The sequence below is a fragment of the Phoca vitulina genome, unplaced genomic scaffold (genome assembly GCF_004348235.1).
Source record: "Phoca vitulina isolate PV1807 unplaced genomic scaffold, GSC_HSeal_1.0 scaffold3, whole genome shotgun sequence".
Lineage (NCBI taxonomy): Eukaryota > Metazoa > Chordata > Mammalia > Carnivora > Phocidae > Phoca > Phoca vitulina.
In genome coordinates, this window is record NW_022589706.1 from 59,325,490 (window position 1) to 59,352,906 (window position 27,417).

The following is a 27,417-nucleotide window of genomic DNA, read 5'->3' on the forward strand; positions in this document are numbered from 1 at the left end:
TTTTCTTGTTGTTGTATTTTGAGTGTTCAGGGTTTCCCTATCCTTTCTGTTCTTCTGAATTCAATGATTAAATTGCATTAAAAAAAGTCCAAAATGCATTTTAAAATATTTCAGGATATTTTCATTAATTAAAAAATACGTCAGTGATATCTTAGAAATTATTTTATCTATATCACTTAAAATTTGCACATCTGTGACACCCTAATTTTTGAGATGACCTTTTTAAATTGGGGAAGCTAACTGACTGCCAAGTATCTTGCCAGATATTTTCATTAAATTTTTTTTAGCACATCTGAAAATCTTCAAAATCAATTCAAGAAGTCCTTAAAGAGCAACTACCACAGGCTCAGTATTGTACTGTATGTTAATTTGCAAATATGATCTGTAAAATATTAAAATCTAAAAATGAATTCTAAAAAGTTTTGCCAGCTTTCACGTTGGATTACTTTAAATCCGTTTTAAAAATGCAAAACTGGTTCTAAAGGAAAAGTCTTTAGTAAGCACCTTTACTTTCTAATTTTCCACAGATATTTTGCCCTTTAAGAAAGGCAGCTTCAACAAAAGCAAGGTCTTCCATTGTGTGCTTATTGAAACAAAGTTTAAAAAAATTTAAAAAACAAGCCCTTGGGGCTAAAAGAGGTCTTCAAAGATATTTTCATTGAATTTCTTTAATTTGGGAAATACATAAATTCTTCCTCATTTCCAAGCATTAGCAATAATTTGCCTTTAAGATATAATTTTAAAAATACTTTAACAAATCATTAAATATTTTATTGTTTTTGGACACAAGACCGTTTCCAAAGACTTCTGTTTTGAGATACACTTCTTGCAAAAATAGACCTTCAGGTACCTGTATATATATACCTCGATATTTCTGCCCTGCGTAACACTGTTTTGGAACGAGATTAATAGCGCCGATCTATAATATTTTGTCTACACATCCTGGCAGTCTCATAATTTTTAATTTTGGATTGTAATTTGCATCTCTCACGTGGCTCCACATTTCACCAAGGTTTGAGTCAGCTGACTGGTGCCAGACCTGAATTTGGAGCGGGTCATTTGAGACCGTGTTCCCGGGAGTTACAGGGAAACTTGAAACTCAGACACAAACACGGGGGCGGGATTAACCGACAGGGCTCCGCACCGGTTCCCAACTGATTGGAAGAAACGAAGTGGGTGGAACCTCCGGACCCGGCCCTCGCGCCTCGGTCGCTAGGGACGCTTTGGCCCGGGCATCACGATGGATCAGGACGAGGGGCTGACGGCCGTGGACAACATAGTCACTCAGTTCAACACCTATGAAGATTTCCTCGACTCGCAGATCACTACCGTGGACCTGTACTACCTGGAGGTAAGGGTCGCGGCGCCAGAGTGGAACTCCGCCCCTCCGCCCCTCCGCCCCTCCCCCGCCTTCCTCCCTCTCAGTCCTTCCAGAGTCCCCGCGTCGTGGGGTGATCGCCCCCTGGCGGTGGACCCCGGCGAGGTCAGGCTCCGCAGTTTCCCGACGGCGGCGCCAGGGAAGCGCCGGAGCTAAGTCGCTGAATCGCGGCTTCGGACCGTGCAGATCTCGCGCCCCTCGTGGCGGGCGGTGCGGAAACACGCGCGTGCGCAGTCACGCACGCACGCACGCACGCGGGGGAGTCTTCAATATCTGTGTGTTCTTCTCTCGTGCTCCTCCTTGCCTGCTCCTTGCAAATCACTGCCTTTGAGGAGGAGGCTGGATTCGGAGACCCGCGGAGACCCTTGCGCTGGGCTGTATGTAAATCACGTCTGGCACGCCGTTTCTCTTTGCTTTGCCAGTTTGTATTAAAGCGGAGAAGACAGTAGTACCCTTCCAGGGCACGTGGCAACACCAACCTGGGGTGTGTATCTGCTGTTATATTGGGCATCTGTGACCATAAACTTCCACCCAACGCTAGTTGGCGCAGAAAACCCCTCAGTTACGGATACGCAGTACAGGTCGTTGTGCAGGCATATTCCTTAGACTTATCGAGTCGAGAATCACAACTAATGTTGATAGTTTAAAAAAAAAAAAAGCCTGCTATACCGCAAAATTGGACGTAATGGGATTGGCTACTGGCTTCCACTCAGCAACCGTCTTCCTCCCTGCTTCTTTAAAGGTGTGTGTTTGATGGGGGGAATATAGGGTGGGGGCGGTGGAATAGAGGTCTCGCGTTCTCCGTGAGGCGAGCCAGGATGGGCAGGAAAATAATAGGTTACCGGTCCTAAGAGGCAGGAGGTGAACGGTGGATCCCTATAGCCCTGGGTTATTGCCAGACGGAGGCCGACCGAATGGGCACTGCCCTGGAGATTCTACTGGCCTGGGGCCAAGACACAACCCCTAATTGCCCCCTCCTTATTTAGGCCAGACGGAACAAGGGCCACTGTGGGCGCCAAATCACAGCGGAGTCTTGGGAAGGCTTTGGAGCCTGCAGCTAGCTCCCCAAATTTCATATCTGCAACAACATAATTCTGCAATTTAGTGGATTGAAATTTTTGGACTCCAGAGATCACGTTAAGCAGGGTTTTACTTAAATGTTAATTGCAAGGTTTGAAAAGTTGTTGTTATTCAAAACACATTCATGTGCTAGGCATGAACATAGTTTTTAAGAAGTGGAAGCATATAATTCTAGTCTTATATGTGCCACAAACAAGTTGTGTGACTTTGGACAAGTAATTTGATCTTTCTGGAATTATCTGTTAAAAAAATACATCCCGGTGATATTTACAACATAGCTTCTGGCTTCAAAACAAGCTTTTTAATATTTTACACAGTATGTTTAAAGTCATGAATGCATTGCATCTAAAACACTAAAACGAAGACTGAAAATTAATGGTACTAAACAGTGTTTGCATCAACATTTTTGTGTGTTTAAATAAACAACAATGAAATAGAGATAATAAACATACCAATAGGATAAAATCATCTTTATACTACATGTGGAAAATTGCTAAGCTTAAGCCTAGTATCCTTAAGAAGGGTTTCAAAAATTTTTTTAGGGTTGGGTTCTTCATGTAAGAATTAAAAACGTTAATTAGGAGTGAGAAATTAATACTTTGTGTTTCATCATTCAGAATTTTAAAGGTCTCTAAAATGGAAAATTATGTATTTGGGGAAATGATAAAGAAATTTACTTATAATTTGGCATGGTTTAGCTTATTCTTATTATACTTTCATAGAAAATAAGATAAAGATTTAATTGAGTAATATTAAGGCAAGTATGTATATTTTGGATTGGGTAATGAAAATTTTTAAGTGTCATTTGCTCTGGGGCCTTATATTCTCTTTTTAAATTAAATTTTTTTTTAAAAAATTGTATTTATTTATTTGACAGAGAGAGAGACAGTGAGAGAAGGAACACAAGCAGGGGGAGTGGGTGAGGGAGAAGCAGGCTTCCCGCGGAGCAGAGAGCCTGATGTGGGACTTGATCCCAGGACTCTGGGATCATGACCTGAGCCAAAGGCAGACGCTCAACCATCTGAGCCACCCAGGCGCCCCTGGGGACTTATATTCTCAAATACTTCCTGTGGATGCAAGTTTATTGCTCACTTAGGTTGCACAGAGACAAGTGGATTCCTCCTAATTGGTTCAGTAGTAAGGCTAGTATAGAAGGCATGTGCCATGGATCATGGATCCCACTTTGTAAGATGATTCTTACTCTGTGTGTGTGTGTTTTTGTCATCAGTAATTGACTTTGATGTGACTGAAGCAAGTTTTAAATGGTAAATGAGAGATGGCATATTTTAGTCAGAAGAGCCTAGAGTCATAAGATTTGGGTTCTAATTCTGTATTGCATTTTAAACAGTTTGAAACTCCATTTCCTCATCTGCAAAGTGAAGGGGCTGTACTAGATAACATTAAAGGTTATGTGTGTAAAATTTTATGAGTCATCTATACATCCATCTGTCCATCCAGGCATCCATGTATTCACCCAACTATCTAATAAACCTTCAGCGGGAGCCTACTGTAATAGATAGCGCCTTAATTGCTAGGAATTTAAGTAAGAATCAGTTCTAGTCACCTAACTTTATTTTTTATTTATTTTTTAAAAAACATTTATTTATTTGAGAGAGAGAGAGCACAAGCAGTGGGAGGAGCAGACTCCCTGCTGAGCAGTGAGCCGAAGTCACGGCGTCACGGGGCTCCATCCCAGGACCCTGGGATTATGACCTGACCTAAAGGCAGTAGCTTAGCCGACTGAGCCACCCAGGAGCCCCATAGTCACCTAACTTTAGTATTGTGCTTACAGTTCAGTCTAAGTTTTATTTATTCAGCAAACATTTTGCAAGTATTTATTATCTTCCAGTTAATCTTCTGTTATATAGAATATTATTCTATGGCTGTAAGTTTTCAATTAATTTCAGTAAAAGTACCAGTGCTTCACATACAAAGCGGCCATATTATCTTTGCTGGATGCATTCTCTCTTCTTCTCCACCCGTATGTGTGTCCCTAGAAGCTGTCCTCTGCAGTCTTTAACCAGGCTCTTTTGGCTTTGGCTTTGTTTCAGCCGATAGGAGATCAGAGGGCAAGAAGAGGAGTTAGAGAATTTATTCCCTCTCATATTCCTACTGGTTGTGGTTTGGAAGTGGCTGCATCTTTTAGGTTTGGCCGGCTTCTCATTCCATCAACTACAGCAGTCTCTCCTGGTGCTGGCAGCGCTCTCTGTTCTAGGAACTGTTTCCTCTCCTGTCTCCTTTTAGGCCTAATGGTGTTAATGACCTCCCACTGTTGCTAGCCTCTGATACTACATCATCCTATGTTGGTTTCCATTAATCTTGGGATATCTTTGTAAATTGTGCTTTTATTCTTTTTAAGCATCTCTTTTGAATTTGGCTGCTGCGACCCTGACCTCTATATTATCATTCAACATCTCAGACCACTATAAGTATACAAGTAGTATATGTATATACTAACTGCAGTGTTTTTATATGATTAAGATTAGGAAGGAAGGGTGCTCACTTTGGCAGCACATATACTAAAATAGGAGTAGGAAGGAAGGGACATGGGAGAAAAAAATGAAGACCTGCACCAGTCAACTATTTGATGAGATGGAGAAGGGTAAGATGGTTAAGGAGAATAAAAGAGGCTCTTCATCCTATGTCTACTGTGCTTTGCTCATTTTACTGGATGCTCCCTATAATTCATGAGAGGACATTTATAACAGTATCAGCAATTAGATTTATCTCTGCTAAACCAAATAACAATATTTATTCTAGGAGTTAGTATTACCTTAAACTAATTAAATTAATCCCCTAAATTGATATAAAAATACTTGAAAAATTTTAGCAAAATTTTTGCACTATGACTTTCCAGATTCTTTCTGGGTAACTCTTCCATGCTGAATAAACACAGTCCCTTCATTTCAGCTGTGGCCGTCTGTGGCCACTAGAGAACCAAAAGACCTATCGAATTGCTTTTCCCAGGTAAGGAATCAAGGGGTGTTTTTAGAATTGTTTTTAAATTTCCCTGACTAATGCATCCTAATTGTGGCTAAATTACTTGTAGAGATTAGCAGTGTGAAAGTTTTGTTTAGAGATTATCCTCCCATTATTTAGAAACTAGAAATAAATCACACAAATTAAACCTTTGGACATAATCTTAAAATTATTTGGCAGACACTGATTAAGTGAGATGCCAGGAAAAATCCAGTAGCACAATTTACCATGATTATACAATAAGCCGGCTAATAACAAACCAGTATTTATTGCATTTTTCCTGTATTTTTCTACTATATATTGGATCAGGTACAGAGTAGATGATGTTTTCTATGAAATAATCTTACTTCATATATTTCAGAATCAGCTGTACTCTTTTGTTGATTAAATAGGAAAAAAAATTGGCATAAATTAGCCACTCTCTGCTTAAGAGGAGTCCTACATTTTTCCTTCAGTAGGTTCACAGAGGTGCTTATCTCTAAGTAAACATCTAATTCTTCAAGGACATGAATTCTGATGATCAGGGGTGAAACTGAATCTAGAATGCGTATCCACAGTACTTCTGAAACCATCATAATGACAAATTTTAAATGCTGTGAGCCTAGTATCATCCTCAGTGTCTCAAACAATCCCCCCCCAAATCTATATTCTTTGTATTTAAAGTATGTTCCTTTCATCTGGTACTATATTGACTTCAAAAGCTACTGCTGGAGGGCATGAGTGGAGGCAGGGGAGGTGTCTGAGTGTGGAGAATGAGAGAAGACAGGGGGCTTATGGCAAAATGCTGGAGAACAGCCATTACTTAAGGTGTGGGCATGGAGGTGGTGCTCACAAGGATAATGATAAGGGGGTTCAGAAAAATAGGAAGAAATAAGGAGAATGGGATGATTCAGAAGCCAAGAGCAGTTGGATACCAAAACCAAAAACCCTTGAACAACATTTACACAAAGCTAGGTGAGAGTTCTTTCTATGACCCCTAACATTAAAGCAGATGGGGAGAAATCATCCATAGCCATAACATCTAAAAGGTATTGGCATCCATGTGGTAGAAAAGTAGAGAGGACAATGGGGCATCTAAAGGACCCCTAAACAAGAAAGAGCAAAATAGTCAACAGCTATTCACTGGTAGTGGAATGGTCCACTTTGAGAACAGCAGCTAAAAGTGGGAGGGGTTTTGGCCGCTCAGTAGCAGGTGAGTATGTAGGTTCCCAGGGAAGGTCTGAAGGAGCTACAGCAATGTAGCCGGTGTGAACTCTTGAAACTACCTTCCATAGCTGACTTTTGAGCAGTGCTCCACACTGTGGAGTTGCTGTTAGGAGTGGAATCAACATTGAGCCAGATGGGGACAGTAGAGACAAAATTTGAAGGAGAAAGATAAGATAAAAGCAGGAGGGTAAAAGAAAAAAACCCAGAATGCAAGTGCCAATTGAACACCGTATGGAAACAAAAGAACAGGGAAGTTCTATAAGCCACAGTTTCTTCTAAAAGTTCAGGAGAACCAAAAATGAGCTATAGAAAAGCATTGAGGTCAAAGCCCATTCAAATTTATAAGAGAAAAGAGGGTAAGGAGCAGAATAGCATTCCTATCCTCCCTAACAAAACTGTGACCTTCTTTTTGAGTACAAACTAAAAGACATTAAGAAAATGACATACACATGAAAGAGTTCAGAGATGATGTGACAGAATTCAGGAAATAATTAAGAAAAAAGGAAATCTTTAGAAATGAAAACTACCTAGAAGGAACACAAGAATGTATAAACAGAGTAGATGATATCCTAAAGAAATAGATGGTTAAAAGGAGGAAAATTTTGGGGGATGGGGGGTGTGTTAGCCCAGTGATGGGTATTAAGGAGGACATGTATTGCATGGAGCACTGGGTGTTACACGCAAACAATGAATCATGGAACACTACACTAAAAGCTAATGATGTGGGGCACCTGGGTGGCTCAGTTTTTAAGCGTCTGCCTTCGGCTCAGGTCATGATCCCAGTTCCTGGGATCGAGCCCCACATCGGGCTCCCTGCTCCACGGGAAGCCTGCTTCTCCCTCTCTCACTCCCCCTGCTTCCCTCTCTCGCTGTGTCTCTCTCTCTGTCAAATAAATAAAATCTTTAAAAAAATAAATAAAAACTAATGATATGTATGGTGATTAACATAGTGTAATAAAATAAAATTATTTAAAAAAGAGGAAAATTTTAAGTAAAAAAAGAATAAGAGATAAAGGATTCAAGCAAAGATTATTGAAGGTAGAAAGAATGTGCAGCATATAGATAATAAGAGTCCCTGAAGAAGTAAATGAGAGCAAGGGAACAGAAGAAATCCTAGAAACTATAATTCAGAACTCTCTCGAAATAAACAACAAAAAAGATTCAAAATGACATATTGGAAGAATACACTCTGTACCTAAGAATTTAAACCAGGTATGACCAAGATGTATCTAGTAAAATTATATGAACTTTATTTTTTTAAGATTTTATTTAATTATCAGAGAGAGTGCACACGCGCGAGGATGCACGCATGAGCGTGCCAGAGCACGAGCAGGGGGAGGGGCCTGCAGAGCAGGGGACCCAACACCGCCACAGGACTCCTTCTCAGGACCCTGGGATCATGACCTGAGCCGAAGGCAGACACTTAGCTGACTGAGCCACCCAGGCATTCCAAAAAAGTATATGAACCTTAAAGAAAAAGACAAAAAGTCATTTGTACTTCAAGACATAAACAACAGATGACTTACAGGTTAAAACAAATGAAATTATCATCAGACTTTTTAATATGTTTTATGCTGGAACAAATTGGAATCACTTTTTTAAGATGCTCAAGGGAAGAAAATGGTGAACCAAGGATTTTATATCCAGCAAATCCGACTTTCAGATGTAAAGGGCACAAATTGTTATCAATATACAATAACCCAGTTTTATGATGGGTCCTTCCTAATTAATGTGTTACAGAAAGAACACTAGGAAAAAAATAAGATGATATCATCGTAGGGATTGGTAACACTGAGCATCCACAGCTGCTAATGTCACATGGAGAAAACCCCACATCGGTGCATGAAAGAACAAAACACCACTAACAACTTGCTAAAGACCTCAAACCTAAATCTGATCAAGTCTCTGTATGTAGCTGCTAATTTGCAGGACAGAGAGAAGACAGAGGAACACATTGAACTGCACCATGGATATGCAATCAGCAAAACCAGATGGTAGGAAACGATAGATCAAACCACACACATTCTTCATTACAAAGGAAGGGGATGGAGCAGGTAGGTGTAAATTCAGAGAAATCTAGAAGACACATGAAATTTTAAAAAGTAGGCAAGACTAAACTGGTAACTAGGGATACTCACTTGGCTGATAAACTTATAAAGAAATGGCAAGAAGTGATTACTGTAAAAGTCAGGAGAGTGGCTACTTTTAGGGGAAAAAAAGAATAGTAGGAAGGGGGTACATGAAGGAGCTCCTGAAATGCTAGCAGAGTTTTATTTCTTGAATGGGGTTACAAGGGTGTATGTTACAATAACATTAAACTCTGTCACATCTCTTTTGTATAGGTTTCTGTATCTGTGTTTTATTTTACAATAAAAAAAAGTTATAAAAAGCTACCGATTGACCAAACAACTATAAGAGAAATCTTTAAAATTGAATGAATGATATATTAATCAAAGTGGTAGTTTTGTTGAAAAACGTCAGCAACATTTATCAGTAAATAATCAGCTAATTATCTGTTCTGAGTATTCACCTTTCTAGGTTTTTACATTAACAGTGATGGTTGAGCAGTATTTAATTGCTAAAAGATTCACAGGACCCACGATGACAATGCTTACAAATCTAGAGTTTATTACAGTAAAGGGACACAATATTAGCAACAGCATTAAAGTAAGGCAGTGCATCATAGCCAAGCAAGCAAGGGGTCAGGAGAGGCTGAGTGCTTGTCCGTGCTATAAGCAGAGGAGAATTATATGTCCTTAAGAAAGGGAATTATATCCCAGAAACTCGTGCCATACTACTGGGTTCTGGTAAAAATAGAGCAGCTGGTCATGGAATCAGCAAGGGGCCATGCACTTGGAACTGCCCATAATGAGCTGAGTTCTTTCAGACCACCGAGTCCTACGGTCAGGCAGGCCCAGCAACAATGATTAGATGGAGGTGTAGTACATCTGGGATAGAGCAGGAGTGGGAACAAAGTAGGTGTGCCAGCTGAGTAAGCAGGAGTCTAGATCCCAGGTTTTCACGGCTATTAGATATGCACCTTTTCCTCAGCTTCCATGTATGGCTCTGTGGAGGGAAAAGTCCGAGCTCGTTGTATAATTGAGCCATTTGGTATGTGGGTGCAAACTGAAAATGGACAGTAGCTGCACTGTCGCTGCATCTAGGTGAGGTCTTTAAAGATTGTGGGAAGGCAGAATCCTTTCAGAGGTCATCCACTTTCTGTGAACACAGAAGTGGTTCACAGACTATATAAGGACAGGTAGGCAGTGGTAAAGGCCAGAAGCAAATGTGGTTGCTCGTGTGGAAGTGGTCACGATGTGCCTAGCGCAGAAGAGGCATACATAGCCAGGTAGGCAGAGGGACATGGCCAGTTGCTGCCAGCCTGCCTCTTTCATTTACCACCTCAGTGCCGGCATGAGGGGCCCGTGGAAGAGGGGGCTACGGTAGCAGAGGTGGGGCTATGCAGGAACCTCACAGCATGTGCTCCCACTTACCAAGGCTGATCTAGCTACTGAGACCTCTGAATGTCCAACCTGTCAGCAATCCAGGCCAGTCCTCTGCTAGAGCACCATTTCTCAAGGTAACCAACCAGCCACTTGGTGGAAGATGGACCATGGTGGACCCCTTCCAATTTGAAAGGGCCAGCAATTCAGTCTGATAGGAATGGACATATGTGGTATAGTCACATGCCAGCTATACTGTCTAAGTCCGTATGGAATATTTTCTTTTTTTTTCCTTTCAGTTGTACTGAGATATGATTGACAGAGAGCACTACATAAGTTTAAGAGGTACAAAGTAATGACTTACTGACACATATTGCAAAATGATTATCACAGTAAGTTAACATCCATCTTGTATAGATGCAAGAAAAGTTTTTTTCCTTGTGATAAAACTTCTAGCATTTACTCTCTTAGAAATGTTTAAATATGCCATACAGCAGTATTTATTTTAGTTAAAATGTTGTACAGTACATCCCCAGTACTTATTTATCTTATAACTAGAAGTGTGTACCTTTTGACTGCTTTCATTCAATTCCCCCACATCTCTCCTCTGGTAACCGTATATCTGATCTCCTTATGAGTTGGTTTTGTTTTGTTTCGTTTTGTTTTTAGATTCCACATATAGGTGAAATCATGAAGTATTTGTCCTCTGACTTATTTCACTTAGCATAATGCCTTCAAGGTCCATGCATGTTGTCTCAAATAGCAGGATTTCCTTCTTTTTTATGGCTGAATAGTATTCTAACACATATATATTTTCTTTATCCACTTACCTTTATCCATTCACCTGTTGATGGACACTTAGGTTGTTTCCATGTCTTGGCTGTTGTAAACCGGGGCGGGGGGGGGGGGGGGGGGTGTGAGCAGGAGAAGCAGGTGCCCAGGCAGTTAGTCATCTGCCTTCATGACCCTGAACAGACTTGTTGGCATCCATGGCCGCTGTTTTCTAATGTAGTCAGGCCTTATCTTCTGGGAAAGTTTGATCCTTCACTCCTCAAGGCCAGTGGTCTGAAAATCTCAAGGAATGTGTTAGTTCTGCTACATATCAAGGGACTTAGGTCAGCAAGCAGAGGTACATAAGCTTGAAGCAAGTTAACCCTTATGACCGGTTGGAGTGCTGTTACAGCACTGAATGGGGAAACACTCCCATCAGGTGACTCAGTCAGAGTCCCACTGAATGTAAGTTACAACTCTTCCCTGGAATCTTTAGGCTCCTTGTCTAGGAATCGGGAGGCAAGAAGACAGCCACTATCTTGGCAAGAATAATTGACCCTGACTGTCAGGAAAGTTGGGGCTGTTATACAATCAATAATGAAGGAATGTGTTTGAGATTCTGGTGATTCTTGATTCTTGAGATTCAAGTTGCTGCATTGAATCTGTTATTTACTAAGGTTGGTTCTTTAGAAGTTTGTTTTCCTTATTACGGTTTCATGAACAACAGTGAAATGAGCATCTTTGGTACATGTTCTTTTTGTGCAGTTGTAGATATATCAAAAAGTGGAGGGCCTCCTGGGTGGCTCAGTTGGTTAAGCGTCTGCCTTCAGTTTAAGTCATGATCCCAGGGTCCTGGGCTTGAGCCCTGCATCGGGCTCCCTGCTTAGCAGGGACCCTGCTTCTCCCTCTTCCTCCGCCCCTCCCCCGCTTGTGTGCTCTCTTTCTCTCAAATAAATAAAATCTTTAAAAAATATATATCAAAAAGTAGAATTGATGGCTCATAATGGACATGGTCGAAGTGCCCTCCAGAGTAGCCATATACTCTCCCGACAGCAGTGTTTGAGACACCTTTTTCCTCAGACTATCACCAGTACTTCATATTGTCAACCCTATCATTTTTTGCCAGTATCATATGTGAAAAAAAAAGCTCATGGTTTTCATTTTAATTTCCCTGATTTTTAGTGTGGTTGATCATCTTTTTATATGTTTCCTGACCATTTGCATGTCTTCTGTGAATTGCCTGTTGATATGTCCCTTGTTTGTTTCACAACTTGTTCTTTCAGACCTTCTCTACTCTCTTTAGACTTCTGACTCTTAATAGATGACCTTCACCCCTCAAAGTCAACAAAGAAAAGGCAATCGAGCTGGAATCCTTTTCAGTTTTCTACCATGAAACTTATAAAACTACCTTAATTTCTTTGCACGCGCTCTTCCTTCCCTCCTGTTAATAGTGTCTACCACATGTAATGCTTATCTGTCTGCTTCCTGAATATGTCCTCGTTTTGAACACTCATTATTATTATAATGTTTTTGAGAATGTTCCCAACGCTGAGTCCCACCTTCCTAAGGTAGCGACAGAAACCCACCTTCTCAGTTTCCCTTGCTTCTGGTGTTATCTTTGCAGGTACATACGCACTGCCAATCACACACACTTGCATGAGACCACTCTTTAGAAAAGAGTAACAGGAAGAAGAAAGCACCATGTGGAATCCATTTTGTGTTGAATGAGGTGTGGAAGATTTTGGCTTTCAGTTGATGCAGTGGAGAAGTTCTGGGGTCTAATGTCCTCGGTCAAATGGTGAGTTACCGTATCTGTTTTCCGTGGTGGCAGCAGAGGAATATTTGCTGAAACAGTTCCTGTGGCTGTGAGTGTTGTTCCTGGCTCTGTAGGCTTAACTCAACTTTCCCTGGGATTTGGGGGCATCGTATTTTAATAATTTCTTTTTGTATTTGGACTGATGACAGTAAGTTCTGCTGTTTGCAGCTAATACCCTTGATTGATGATATTTACCTGCATTCTGTACCCTTCCCTTTTATGCTTTTAGGGAACTGTCTGTACTGATTAGTTCCTCTCACCTTTAATTCCAGAGTCCCTTTCTGTGCCCATTGAGTTCTCTCTATCTTGCCCTACCATATCTTTCTTTTCTTTCTTTTTATAGTTATTATTCTGGAATGAATTGTAAAATAATCACTGTCTTCATTTCCTCATCTTTCACTTTTTAACCCACTGCAAGCTGGTTCCCATCTTCATCATTTAATAGAAATTGTTTTTTCTATGGTCTCAAATGAGGGATGTGTCAGTAAATTCAACAGACACTTTGTATTTAATCATTCAAATCTTCCACTGGGAGGATGGCTTGTATTGGTGTACAAATAGAGGCAAGAGGGCTTTTTGTGAAGCTTTTTTAGTATATCAAAAAAGAGAAGAGTATGACTAGAACTAAAGTGGACACAGCAGACTTGTAGAGTACTGGATATAATCAATCAAACCTCTCTCCCTCCTTTCCTTCCTCCCTTCCTATTTTTCCATTATCTGTCTACCTATTTTCTATGTCGGTATGAAAGAGAATAAATCAATAAAAGCACTAGGAAACAAGAAATGACGCCTCTCTAGGGAACCAGAAATTGTGCATATTTTTGGTAAATTAGAAAGCAGATAGTATCAGATTGACAAGATAGAGAAAACATAGGCCAAAATGAATAAAACAGATTTAGAGAAATGTCAGAGTCAATAATTATACAAAGGGCAGGAGAGAACCTGTAATTGATTAAAGAAGTTAATTCTACATAGCTAAGCCAGAGGTGTACCCCATACAGAGCATATACACTCGCAGTATTTAACCCAAGAATGAACGAGAGAACTGTTCTCTAAGGAAAGTGAAGTACATGCCTAACAAGGAGACCTGGAGGGAGTAAAGGGGCCTGAGAAATAAGAACTAAGCACAAAGTAATGAAATAATGCTAGAAGTTCTGAAGAGGAGAATAAATCTGTAAAAAGTTATTATGCCAAGCCCTTCTTATTTTGGCAGTTAGGTTGGAGAGAGTGGGATATATCCCAACTCTCCTTCCTTCTTCATGCCCACATACCCTCAAGTGGAGTCTGTATGTTGCCATATTCTGTTCTTTTATACACAACTTCCACAGTTCACCTTTTCAGAGGGGAGTCCAGTTAGGGACCTAGACTTGTACAATTGTGGAGGGAATCCATGCTAATGTCTGTATCAGTCAATCCCGTCCTCTGTTCATATGTATGTACAGATGTTTGAGGAGACATAATAGCATAAAAGATATAGCCCAGGGTGAATAAGGAGAATAACTGATGCTAGACAACACAAAACATTTAAAACCCAGGGAGAACTTTAAATAAATTCCAATTTTCTATTTTGGAGATATTTTAGTATCAGTAAAATCTATAAACAAAATAATAGATTGGCATGAAAAGGGAGCAATCAGGGAGCAAGAAAGAATTCTTAGGAATTAAAAATATAATTGATAACATTTTTAAAAGGGCTAACTAATAGAATGGACACTTTTTAAAGGACAAATTAATCATCTGGAAGTTAAAGGTGATATAATTACCCAGAATATAGTGAAAAAAAATGAGGAAAATAAGAAATAATTATATAAAAGAAAATTCAATGAAAGAATAATTCCAGGAGGCTCAATATCTATCTAATAAACTTATGAGAGAGAAATTATATAGAAAATGAGGGGGATAAAATAATATTGAATAATAAATTTTTCTCTGTGTTGGAGATAAGCACAAAATTGTAGTGTCCATTAGGTACGTAGTTGGACAAATGAAAAAAATTCATACCTAGGTATATAGTGGTAGAATTTTGGAATTCTGAGAATAAAATGATATTTCAAAAATAATTCAGATTGGATTGGATAACATCAAAATTAAAAACTTTTGTGCACTGAAGTACATTATCAATAGAATGAAAAAGCAGCCCATAGAATGGGAGGAAACATTTGCAGATTATATATCTAATAAGGGCTTAATATCTAGAGTATGTAAAGAACTTCTGCAACTCAACACAAAAGCAAACAACTCAACTAAAAATTGGCAAAGAATTTGGACATTTCTTCAGAGTGTCACAAATGTTCAATAAGCTCACAAAAAGATATGCAACATCATTAATCATTAAATATGCAAATCAAAACCACAATCATGTATACAATGAGGAAAAGAGAGTTTCTTCAAAAAATGCTGCTGGGAAAGTTGGGCAGCTACACATAAAAGAATGAAATTGGACCACATTCTGACACCATACACAGAAATAAACTCAAAGTGGATTAGAGGCCTAAACGTGAGACCTGAAACCATTAAAATCCTAGAAGAGAGCACAGGCAGTAATTTCTCTGACATCAGCCACAGTAACATTTTTCTAGATATGTCTCCTCAGACAAGGGAAACAAAAGCAAAAATGAACTATTGGGACTACATCAAAATAAAAAGGTTTTGCAGAGCAACAAAACAAGAAGACAACCTCCTGAATGGGAGAATATATTTGCAAATGGTATATCTGGTAAGGGGTTAATATCCAAAATACATAAAGAATTTATGTAACTTAATACCAAAAAGAAAAAAAACCAGTCTGATTGAAAAGTGGGCAGAGGACCTGAATAGACATTTTTCCAAAGAAGACACACAAATGGCCAATAGACACATGAAAAGATGCTCAAAATCACTAATCACCAGGGAAATGCAAATCAAAACCACAGTAAGATACCACCTTACACCTGTCAGAATGGCTAAAATCAAAATGACAAGAAATAACAAGTGTTGGTGAGGATGGGGAGATGAAGGAACTCTGCTGCACTGTTGGTGGGAATGTAAATTGGTGCAGCCACTGTGGAAAATGGTATGGAGGTTCCTAAAAAAATTACAAATAGAAATATATAATCCCTTAATTCCACTATTGGGTATTTATCCAATGAAATGAAAACACTAATTCAGGACCACACGGGTGGATCAGTCGTTTAAGCATCTGCCTTCAGGTCATGATCCTGGGGTCCTGGGATTGAGCCCTGCATTGAGCTCCCTGCTCCCTGCTCAGCAGGGAGCCTGCTTCTCCCTCTCCTTCTGCTTGCTGCTCCCCCTGCTTGTGCTCTGTCTCTCTGTCAAATAAATAAAATCTTTAAAAAAAAAAATCACTAATTCAAAAATGTGCACCCCTGTGCTTATTGCAGCATTATTTACAATAGCCAAGATATGGAAGCAACTTCAGTGTCCATCATTAGATGAATGGATAAGGAAAATGTGGTACACACACACACACACAGGAATATTACACAGCCATAGAAAAGGATGAGACTGTGCCATTTGAGATGACATCAGTGGACCTAGAGTGTATTATGCTAAGTGAAATAAATCAGACTGAGAAAGACAACATATGATTCTACTCGTAAGTACAATCTAAAAAAAAGAAGAACAGCATCAGACCTATACATACAGAGAGAATAAACTGATGGTTGCCAGAAGGAAGGGAAGTGGGGGATTGGGTAGAATGGGTGAAGGGGAGCGGTGGGAGATACAGGCTTCCAGCAATGGAATGAATAAGTCATGAGAGTAAAAGGCACAGCATAAGGAATATAGTCAATGATATTGTAATAGCGATGTAATGGGACAGATGGTTGGTACGCTTGTGGTGAATGCAGCATAATGTATAAACTTGTCAAAACACTAAGTTGTACACCTAAAACTAATGTAACACTGTGTTCAACTATACTGGAAAAAAAAAACCCACAATGATAGACCATTTCATATCTATTAAGATAGCTATTTCAAAACAAAAACAAAAACCAACAACAGCAGAAAATAACAAGTGTTAGCAAGGATGTGGAGAAATTGGTGGCAGTATATAATGGTGCAGTCATTGTGGAAACAGTTGACGGCTGTTTGAGCAGCTCCTCAGAAAATTAAAGTGAGAATTACTATATGATTCAGCAGTTTCACTGGTGAGTATACAGCCAAAAGCATTGAAAGCAGGGACTAGAACAGATATTTGTGTACCCATGGCCATAGCCGTATCATTCACAATAACCAGAAGGTGGAAGCCACCGGAGTATCTGTGGATGGATCAATGCATAAACAAAATGTGCTATCTATCTACAAGGCAATATTATTCAGCCTTTAAAAGGAAGGAAATTCTGACACATGCTACAACATAGATGAACTTTGAGGACATTATGCTAACTGAAATAATCCAGCCACAAAAAGAAAAATACTGTGTAATTTCACTTTTATGAGATACCTAGGGGAGTCAGATTCATAGAGACAGAAAGTAGAATGGTCATTGCCAGGGTCTGGGGGAAAGGGAGAATGAGAGTTATTGTTTAATTGGTGCAGAGTTTCAGTTTTTTAAGATGAAAAGAGTTCTGGTGATTGACGGTGGCAATGATTACACAATTGTAGGAATGTACTTAATACCACTGGACTATATACTTAAAATGGTTAATTTTACATTTTATATATTTTATTTTTTTAATTTTTTAATTTTTTAAAATTTAATTTAATTTTGTTATGTTATGTTAGTCACCATACAATACATCATTAGTTTTTGATGTAGTGATCCATGATTCATTGTTTTTGATTAACACCCAGTGCTCCATGCAGTATTTGCCCTCCTTAATACCCATCACCAGGCTAACCCAACCCCCCACCCCCTCCCCTCTAAAACCCTCAGATTGTTTCTCAGAGTCCATAGTCTCTCATGGTTCGTCTCCCCCTCCGATTCCCCTGCTTCATTTTTCCCTTCCTTCTCTTAATGTCCTCCATGCTATTCCTTATGTTCCACAAATAAGTGAAACCATATGATAATTGACTTTCTCTGCTTGACTTATTTCACTTGGCATAATTTCCTCCAGTCCCATTCATGTTGATGTAATAGTTGGGTATTGATCCTTTCTGATGGCTGAGTAATATTCCATTGTATATGTGGACCACATCTTCTTTATCGATTCATCTGTTGAAGGGCTTCTTGGCTCTTTCCACAGTTTGGCTATTGCGGACATTGCTGCTATGAACATTGGGGTGCATATGGCCCTTCTTTTCACGACATCTGTGTCTTTGGGGTAAATACCCAGTAGTGCAGTTGCTGGGTCATAGGGTAGCTCTATTTTTAATTTTTTGAGGCACCTCCACACTGTTTTCCAAAGTGGCTGTACCTACTTGCATTCCCACCAAGAGTGTAAGAGAGTTCCCCTTTCTCCACAACCTCTCCAATGTTTGTTGTTTCTTGCCTTGTCAGTTTTTGCCATTCTAACTGATGTAAGGTGGTATCTCAGTGTGGTTTTGATTTGAATTTCCCTGATGGCTAATGATGATGAACATTTTTTCATGTGTCTGTTAGCCATTTGTATGTCTTCTTTGGAGAAGTGTCTGTTCATGTCTTCTGGCCATTTTTTGACTTGATTATTTGTTTTTTGGGTGTTGAGTTTGAGAAGTTCTTTATAGATCTTGGATACCAGCCCTTTATCTGTAGTGTCATTTGCAAATATCTTCTCCCATTCTGTGGGTTGCCTCTTTGTTTTGTTGACTGTTTCCTTTGCTGTGCAGAAGCTTTTTATCTTGATGAAGTCCCAAAAGTTCATTTTTGCTTTTGTTTCACTAGCTTTTGGAGATGTATCTTGAAAGAAGTTGCTGTGGGCGATGTCAAAGAGGTTACTGCCTATGTTCTCCTCTAGGGTTTTGATGGATTCCTGTCTCACATTGAGGTCTTTCATCCGTTCTGAGTTTATCTTTGTGTATGGTATTAGAGAATGGTCGAGTTTCATTCTTCTGTATATAGCTGTCCAATTTTCCCAGCACCATTTATTGAAGAGACTGTCTTTTTTCCATTGCATATTTTTTCCTTCTTTTTCGAGGATTATTTGACCGTAGAGCTGAGGGTCCATATCTGGCTCTCTATTCTGTTCCATTGGTCTAGATGTCTGTTTTTGTGCCAGGACCATGCTGTCTTGGTGATCACTGCTTTGTAATATAGCTTGAAATCAGGCAATGTGATGCCCCCCAGGTTTGTTTTTCTTTTTCAACATTTCCTTGGCGATTCGGGGTCTTTTCTGATTCTATACAAATTTTAGGATTGTTTGTTCCAGCACTTTGAAAAATGGCATTGGAATTTTGATTGGGATGGCGTTGAAGGTATAAATTGCTCTGGGCAGCATAGACATTTTAACAATGTTTATTCTTCTGATCCATGAGCATGGAATGTTTTTCCATCTTTTTGTGTCTTCTTCTATTTCCTTCATGAGTGTTCTGTGGTTCCTAGAGTATAGATCCTTTGCCTCTTTGGTTAGGTTTGTTCCGAGGTATCTTATGGGTTTTGGTGCTATTGTAAATGGAATCGTTTCTCTAATTTCTCTTTCTACAGTTGCATTGTTAGTGTATAAGAAAGCAACTGATTCTGTGCATTGATTTTGTATCCTGCCACATTACTGAATTGCTGGATGAGTTCTAGTAATTTGGGGGTGGAGTCTTTTGGGTTTTCCACATAAAGTATCATATCATCTGCGAAGAGAGAGAGTTTGACTTCTTCTTTGCCAATTTGAATACCTTTTATTTCTTTTTGTTGTCTGATTGCTGTTGCTAGGACTTCTAGTACTACGTTGAACAATAGTGGTGAGAGTGGGCATCCTTGATGTGTTCCTGATCTTAAGGGAAAGGCTCTCTTTTCTCCCCCATTGAGGATGATATTTGCTGTGGGTTTTTCATAGATGTATTTTATGAACTTGAGGAATATTCCCTCTATCCTTATACTCTGAAGAGTTTTAATCAGGAAAGGATGCTGTATTTTGTCAAATGCTTTTCCTGCATCAGTTGAGAGGACCATATAGTTTTTCTCTCTCCTCTTATTAGTGTGTTCTATTACATTGATTTGCAAATGTTGAACCATCCTTGCATCCCGGGGATAAATCCCACTTGATCATGGTGGATGATCCTTTTAATGTATTGTTGGATCCTATTAGCTAGGATTTTGTTGAGAATTTTGGAATCCATATTCATCAGGGATATCGGTCTGAAATTCTCCTTTTTGATGGGGTCTTTGCCTGGTTGGGGATTAAGGTAATGCTGGCCTCATAGAATGAGTCTGGAAGTTTTCCTTCTGTTTCTATTTTTTGAAACAGCTTCAGGAGAATAGGTATTATTTCTTCTTTGAATATTTGGTAGAATTCCCCAGGGAATCCATCAGGCCCAGGACTCTTGTTTTTTGGGAGGTTTTTGATCACTGCTTCAATCTCGTTACTGGTTATTGGCCTATTCAGGTTGTCAATTTCTTCCTGTTTCAGTCTTGGCAGTTTATAGGTTTCCAGGAAGGCATCCATTTCTTCCAGGTTGCTTAATTTATTGGCATATAGTTGTTGATAATAATTTCTAATAATTGTTTCTATTTCCTTGGTGTTAGTCATGATCTCTCCCCTTTCATTCATAATTTTATTAATTTGGGTCCTTTCTCTTTTCTTTTGGATAAGTCTGGCCAGTGGTTTATCGATCTTATTAATTCTTCCAAAGAACAAGCTTCTAGTTTCGTTGATATGATCTACTGTGTTTCTGGTTTCTAATTCATTGATCTCTGCTCTAATCTTAATAATTTCTCCTCTAATGCGTGGCTTAGGCATCGTTTGTTGTTTTTTCTTTAGCTCTTTAAGGTGTAAAGTTAGTTCGTGAATTTGGGATTTTTCTATTTTTTTGAGTGAGGCTTGGATGGCTATGTATTTCCCCCTTAGGACCGCCTTTGCAATATCCCTAAGGTTTTGGACTGATGTATTTTCATTCTCATTCATTTCTATGAATTGTTTAAGTTCTTCTTTGATTTCCTGGTTGACCCAAACATTCTTGAGCAGAGTGGTCTTTAGCTTCCAAGTGTTGGAATTTCTGCCAAATTTTTTCTTGTGATTGAGTTCCAGTTTTAAAGCATTATGGTCTGAGAAGATGCAGGGAATAATCTCAGTCTTTTGGTATCAGTTGAGGCCTGATTTGTGACCCAGTATATGGTCTATTCTGGAGAAAGTTCTGTGTGCGCTCAAGAAGAATGAGTATTCTGTTGTTTTAGGGTGGAATGTTCTGTATATATCTATGAGGTCCATCTGGTGTAGTGTGTCATTGAAAGCTCTTGTTTCTTTGTTGATTTTCTGCTTAGATGATCTGTCCATTGCTGAGAGTGGAGTATTGAGGTCTCCTACAATTAACGTATTGCTATCAATATGACTCTTTATTTTGGTTGGCTCATGTAGATGGCTGCTCCCATGTTGGGGGCATAGATATTTACAATTGTTAGATCTTCTTGTTGGATAGACCCTTTAAGAATGATATAGTGTCCTTCTGTGTCTCTAACTACAGTCTTTAGCTTAAAATCTAATTTGTCTGATATAAGAATTGCTACCCCAGCTTTCTTTTGAGGTCCTTTGGCATGGAAGATGGATCTCCATTCCTTCACTTTCAGTCTGGATGTATCTTTAGGTTCAAAATGAGTCTCTTATAGACAGCATATGGTTGGGTCCTGTCTTTTTATCCAAACTGCAACCCTGTGCCGTTTTATGGGAGCATTTAGGCAGTTCACGTTGAGAGTGATTATTGAAAAATATGAATTTATTGTCATCATGTTGCCTGTGAAGTCCTTGTTTCTATAGATTGTCTCTGTAAATTTTTGTTGTATATCACTCTTGGGGTCTTTCTCCTTTTATAGAAACCCATTAATATTTCTTTCAGGGCTGGCTTAGTGGTTACATATTCTTTCAGTTTCTTCCGGTCTTGGAAGCTCTGCATCTCTCCATCCATTCTAAATGACAGCCTTGCCAGATAAAGTATTCTTGGCTGCGTGTTCTTCTCGTTTAGTACCCTGAATATGTCTTGCCAGCCCTTTCTGGCTTGCCAGGTCTCTGTAGATAGGTCTGACATTATTCTGGTGTTCTTCCCTCTGTATGTAAGGAATCTCTTCCCCCTAACTGCTGTTAAGATGGTTTCCTTGGTTCTAAGATTTGCAAGTTGTACTATTACATGCCGGGGTGTTGGCCTGTTTTCCTTGATCTTGGGAGGGGTCCTCTCTGCCTCTAGGACACAAATGTTTGTTTCATTCCCCAGATTAGGGAAGTTCTCTGCTACGATTTGCTCAAATATATCTTCTAGTCCTCTCTCTCTCCCCACCCCCTCAGGGATCCCAATAATTCTGACATTGGAACGTTTCATGGTGTCACTTATTTCTTTGATTCTGTTTTCATGGATTTTGAGTTATTTCTCCCTGGCCTCCTCTTTATCCTTCTTTTCTATCAGTTGGTCTTCTAGATCCCTAGTTCATTCTTCTGCCTTGCTTACTCTAGCTGTTAGATTATCTACATTAGATTGGATCTCATTGATAGCATTTTTAAGTTCTGCCAGGTCAGCTTTCATTTCTGCCCATAGAGACTCTGTGTTGCCATTAATTGATTTCTCCATTCTAGCTATTGTCTTCACAACTGCTACCCTGAATTCCATTTCCGACATCTTGGTTATATCTGTATCCATTTGTAAATCTGTGGCAGAAGTCACAGTCTCTGAGTCTTTCCAATTTTGGGGGCTCCTCCTCCTAGTCATTCTGCTGAGGGGTGGTTGAGGGTACAGAGTCCAAATTATTGTCCACAACCCAAGCAAGATGCACCTGTTTTATAGGGACCTTAGGGTTGTTGGCCTCTTGTTCTCCCAACCTGTCTTCTGGGGGAGTGGCCTGCCGTGCTGTTACTCAGGCAACCCCGTTTGGGCAGAGTCACCCTGCCCCCTGTCAGGGGGGGATGGGCTCAGTGAAAACCTGTTTTTGGGGGCTTTTGTTCTCTGGAGGCTTTCTGCGTCTCTTCCGAGAGAGCAGAAGAGACCCTTTCCAGCCCTCTGCCTCAGAGCAGAGAGATTGCAGTCTGTTCTTCATTGAGCTCTCCAGGCCACACTATCTCCGTTTCTGTCTGTGCTGCTATAAACTGCAGCGTCCTGGGTTGTGCACCCCTCATCAGGGCTCCCAGTCCTCGCTTCCAGGTTGGGGCCTGGGGGCACGTCTCTGCCCTTTGTGCTTCTAAAACCGCCAGTCACCCCCAGTTTGTACCTGTGGCCCCTAAAGTCCTTTCCCTGCCACTACAGGTCTGTGAGTCTGTGCCCTGTCCCCAGCACGGGAGGCTGTCACTCACTGGCGATGTAGGATCCCGACGGCTCCCTCCCCCTTCTGTTTATCTTCAGATATGTGCCGGTGGAATCACGGCTCCCCGCTTCATACCTCAAAACCAACTGCCTGTGATATTCTGTTTGTAGAGATCCAGATCTATCTTCTTACATCTCAGGCTGATTTCATGGGTTCAGAGTGGTCTGGTAGATATCCAGCTCAATTCCGGGGACGGGTTGGAATAGGGTCCCCTACTCCTCCGCCATCTTTTCAGTATCCTCTTCATTTTATTTTATCCAACTTAAAAAAATAATTTGGAGTGTCAAGTTCTTACTTATAAGCTTGACCTTAGACTGCATTCCCAGGAGTGATTCCTAAAAGAAAATGGAGTAGTATCTTTAAAGTTCTGGAAAATTTTATTTTGAACCTAGAATTCTTTCCCTGGTTGTATTAGATATTTTCTGTTTGGCCCTTGAGATCTACCTTCTGTCCTACCCTAGCTTGCTCTCTGTCCCAAGAGGTTGATTTCTGTTGACTGCTTTAACTGGGCCCCCTTTTCCTTTGGCCAGTTGGGTTCAACCAATAAGAGACACCAGCAGGAAATTAGAAGCCAAAAGGGAGAGGTTAGGTAGTTCGTCCCCTCCCCCCACCCCATTCCTTCCATACTGTGCTGTAGGTTAGCAATGGATATTTTCTTTCAAAAGCCACAATTTAGGGTTGAGTCCTACAGCTGTTTCCCTGGGCTCTCTTAACTGCCCCTTCCTCTTACCTCATTTGGACTAGTTAGTGACTTTTAATAGGTTATTGCTGTAGCTAGCTGCAGGGTGCTTCATTATCTCTCTAGGATTTTTCTTAACCCTGTCTATACCTTTGTTAATTAACTCAGCCACTCAATTTCTTTCACTTATTCCATTTAAGTGTGTCATCTGTTTCCTGCCTGGACTGACTAAAGTAGGTAATTTAACATTCAAATGGGAGTGAAAAATAAAGTCTTTTTGTTGGGGGGAAATCAGGGACTTCTAAAACCACCTACTGGTCTTTTCTGATTTTGCAACTTAAGCAAATTCTTTATATATTTTCCCAAGACATTAATTTTAAAAAGAAAAAATATAATCTCTATAGTTGCAGAAAAAGCATAGGATAAAATTCTAAACTCATGTCATAACTTGATGAAGAGTATATAGCAATCACTTGTGAACTTTATAATCAGCGGTTAAACATTTGGAAAGTTTAGCACTGGAATAGAAACATGATAAAAATGTTTGTGAGTACTCTAACTTTTTATTGGTAGTCTGACCACAGCAATGCTATGATGAAAGAAAAGTGTCATAAATACTTGGAAGAAGTCAGAATATTATTATAAAGGCGGTATAATTATCTGCCATGAGAATACAAGAAAATTAAACTGGAACCCTTTTAGAACAAATCAGTGAGTTTAGTTGAAGAAATCTAAGATTGAACTACAATAATAACTCTTTTCCAGCAATATACAACATAATAACAAAAGACAAAAGCTACGGGAGCCTCAGTAGCCTGTGGGCAACATCAAGTGTTCTAGTGGCCATAGACCCACCCTTCCTTCCTTCCTTCCTTCCTTCCTTCCTTCCTTCCTTCCTTCCTCCCTCCCTCCCTCCCTCCCTCCCTTCCTCCTCCCCTTCCTTCATTTTTTCCCTCCTCCTTTCTTTCTCTCTCTCTCTCTTTCTTCTGATGAGAAATACCTCGGTGCTCCAGATGCTGGCTACCCCTTCTTCCAGACTCAACTGTTAGGAGTCTGGCTCATCCCACATAACACCAAATTCCAATCTTCATCTACCACTCACCATTACCCCACTAGAGGAACAGTGTGGGAGGCACTTTGCCCCAGGGGTGCAGCCAGGCTGGGGGTGGGCATGAGCTCTGGCCCAAAGACTGGGGACAGTACAGCCCCAAATCTGTTTGGGGAGTGAATTGTGCATGCCAGACCACAGATCTGTAGCCTTCCAGAAATCAGTATGACCCTAGGCAGTTTTGTGGGTTTCTGGGATGGAACCCTCGAGTCCCAGTGCAACTCTGCCAAGGTCCAAGACCACAGCAACTGGAAGGTACCGTTCCAATCCATATCCTTGGGGCCAAACATCTCTCCCAGCAGCTGAGAGATGTCTAACGTCTGTCCCAGAAGAATAGTCATGCAGTCAGAATTAAGTCTTGTACAGACATTTGCTGCCCACTTGGGTGGCCTCTGCCTTGCCACATGTTTTATGGTTCATGTGTAGCAAGGAAGCCTTCTCTTTAAGGGCGAGCCATCTCTGGGTTCTGCTCTGCATGATGCCTCTTTATAGTTAACCTGCTCCAAACCACTGGCCTCCAAACATCAATGACTCAATCATATGAGGGAAGAAGCATTGACAATTAATACAAGATTACTGCCTTACTTATATACTTGGATTATCATGGCTAATCACCTATTTTTTACTAAGATGAACTATTATAGTCAAAACCATAGAGTTTTATAGAAAATGATAATCTTTTTGCCCTTCCAAAAAATGTAAGTCGAATCCCAGGGAAGTAGGGAATAAAATATATTTGAAAAAATAATGACTAATTTCCAAATTCTGTGAAAACTGTAAATCTGTAGAGCCAAGGAGTACAGTGCATTCCCAGCAGAATAAACACAAAGAAACCAATCCAAGGACTATCTTAAAATTGCTGAAAACCAGTGATAAAAAAAAATCTTAAAGGAATCTAAAATGAAAGGACACATTATGTAAAATAAAACAGACGGAAAAGACTAGCCACCTCTCAGAGGTAATATGAGGCATGGGGCAATGGGGTAACATCTTTAAAGTGTTGAAAGGTCAAAAGTCAATCTGGAGCACTAACCCAGCAAAAATATCTTTCAAAAATTAAGGTGAAATCCATTTTTTTCAGTCAAACAAAAGGCAAGATAATTAGTTGTTGGCAGACCTACACCACAAGAAATGTGAAAGTTTTTTAGGTAGAAGGAAAATCATATCAGCGGGAAACATGGATCTACACAAAGGAATAAAGCATTAGAAGTGCTAAATATGTGAATAAGTAAAAATACTTTGTTTCTCAGGTTTCTTTAAGGATAATTTCTTTAAAGATAATTGACCCTTTAAAGTGGACAGATGATTTATGATTCTATTAGTGGTAATGGTTGGTGAGGCAACCAACTTCAGCTTTCTACTTGTTTTCTCAGTAGATCTTGCTATTTGTTGCAATATACATTAATGTAGATGAGTGCAGAGCTATTCAAATGATTTTGTGTGGCCCAGGAAAGGCCCACAGAAATGTACCATTCATTCCATATATGGAATTAATATGGCAACTTTTTAATGGCCTTCATTATATCAAATACTGTGTTGATTACAAGTCATTTACATTCTTCTAGAAAAACCCCAGTCTCAGAGTTTAGCTGAGAGTTCTTCCCATATGCTCACTTTTAACAATATATTTATGAAAACTTACACTCAAATCATCTCTCTTTTGTAAATCAAATCCAAAATCTTCATTGTTTTTTCTATTAAATATTAATTCCACTAGGTGGAGGCATTTGCTTAGTTTTGTGCTTTTCACCGAAGAGCCTAGAATAACTAGTATAATAAGCAGGGAAATGAGTCAGAGAAAAAGGCACATAGCCCTCCCAAGGCCTGGTGCTTTGCACTCTATTAGTTTGGCAAATGCATCCCCTTACTACACAGAGTTCCGTACAGTTGACCCTTGAACAACAAGGGGATTGGGGCACCGATGATCCCCAAGCAGTTGAAAATCTGTGGAGAAATTTTGAGTCCCCCAGGACTTAACTACCGATAGCCTACTATTGACCAGAGGTCCTACTGAGAACATAAACAGTTGAAGAGACAACATAAAACATATTTGTATGTCATGTGTATTATATGCTATATTCTTACAATAAAGTAAACTAGAGAAAAGATAATGTTAAGAACATCATAAGGAGGGGCTCCTGGGTGGGGGTTAACCGTCTGCCTTCAGCTCAGGTCATGATCCTGGGGTCCTGGGATGGAGCCTGCTCACCAGGGAATCTGCTTCTCCCTCTCCCTCTTCTGCCCCTCCCCCGCTCATGTGAGTGTGCTCACGAGCTCTCTCTCTCACTTTCTCTTTCAAATAAATAAATAAAATCTTAAAAAAAAACATCAAAAGGAAGAGAAAATACATTTACAGTACTGGACTGTGTTTTATCTAAAGTAAGTTTACATAACTCTTTACAAGACGAATCGTCTGTCAGTACCTACCTCAATATTGTCTTCGAGGATACAGATTGCTGTAGATGTTGTATGTATTACTAATATCAGAATGAAAAATGAAAAGATGGTGTACAATCTGTAAGTGTTGATGAATTTTAACATTTTATAATAGATTTATGTATCTTTTAGGGTAGTAAATGATAAAATAGACTAGTGTCTATATATATTTT

General features: G+C 39.8%; 1 protein-coding gene across 1 annotated transcript in view; it reads left to right on the forward strand.

The window, feature by feature from the left end:
* The first annotated feature begins 1,145 nt into the window (after window positions 1-1,145).
* Window positions 1,146-27,417, forward strand: part of CFAP299 (cilia and flagella associated protein 299) — a 552,091-nt gene continuing 525,819 nt past the window's right edge. Inside the window, exon 1 of the mRNA XM_032400620.1 lies at window positions 1,146-1,351. Within this exon, the coding sequence (XP_032256511.1) occupies window positions 1,241-1,351 (111 nt within the window). The 5' untranslated portion in view covers window positions 1,146-1,240. The remainder of the gene's footprint in view (window positions 1,352-27,417) is intronic.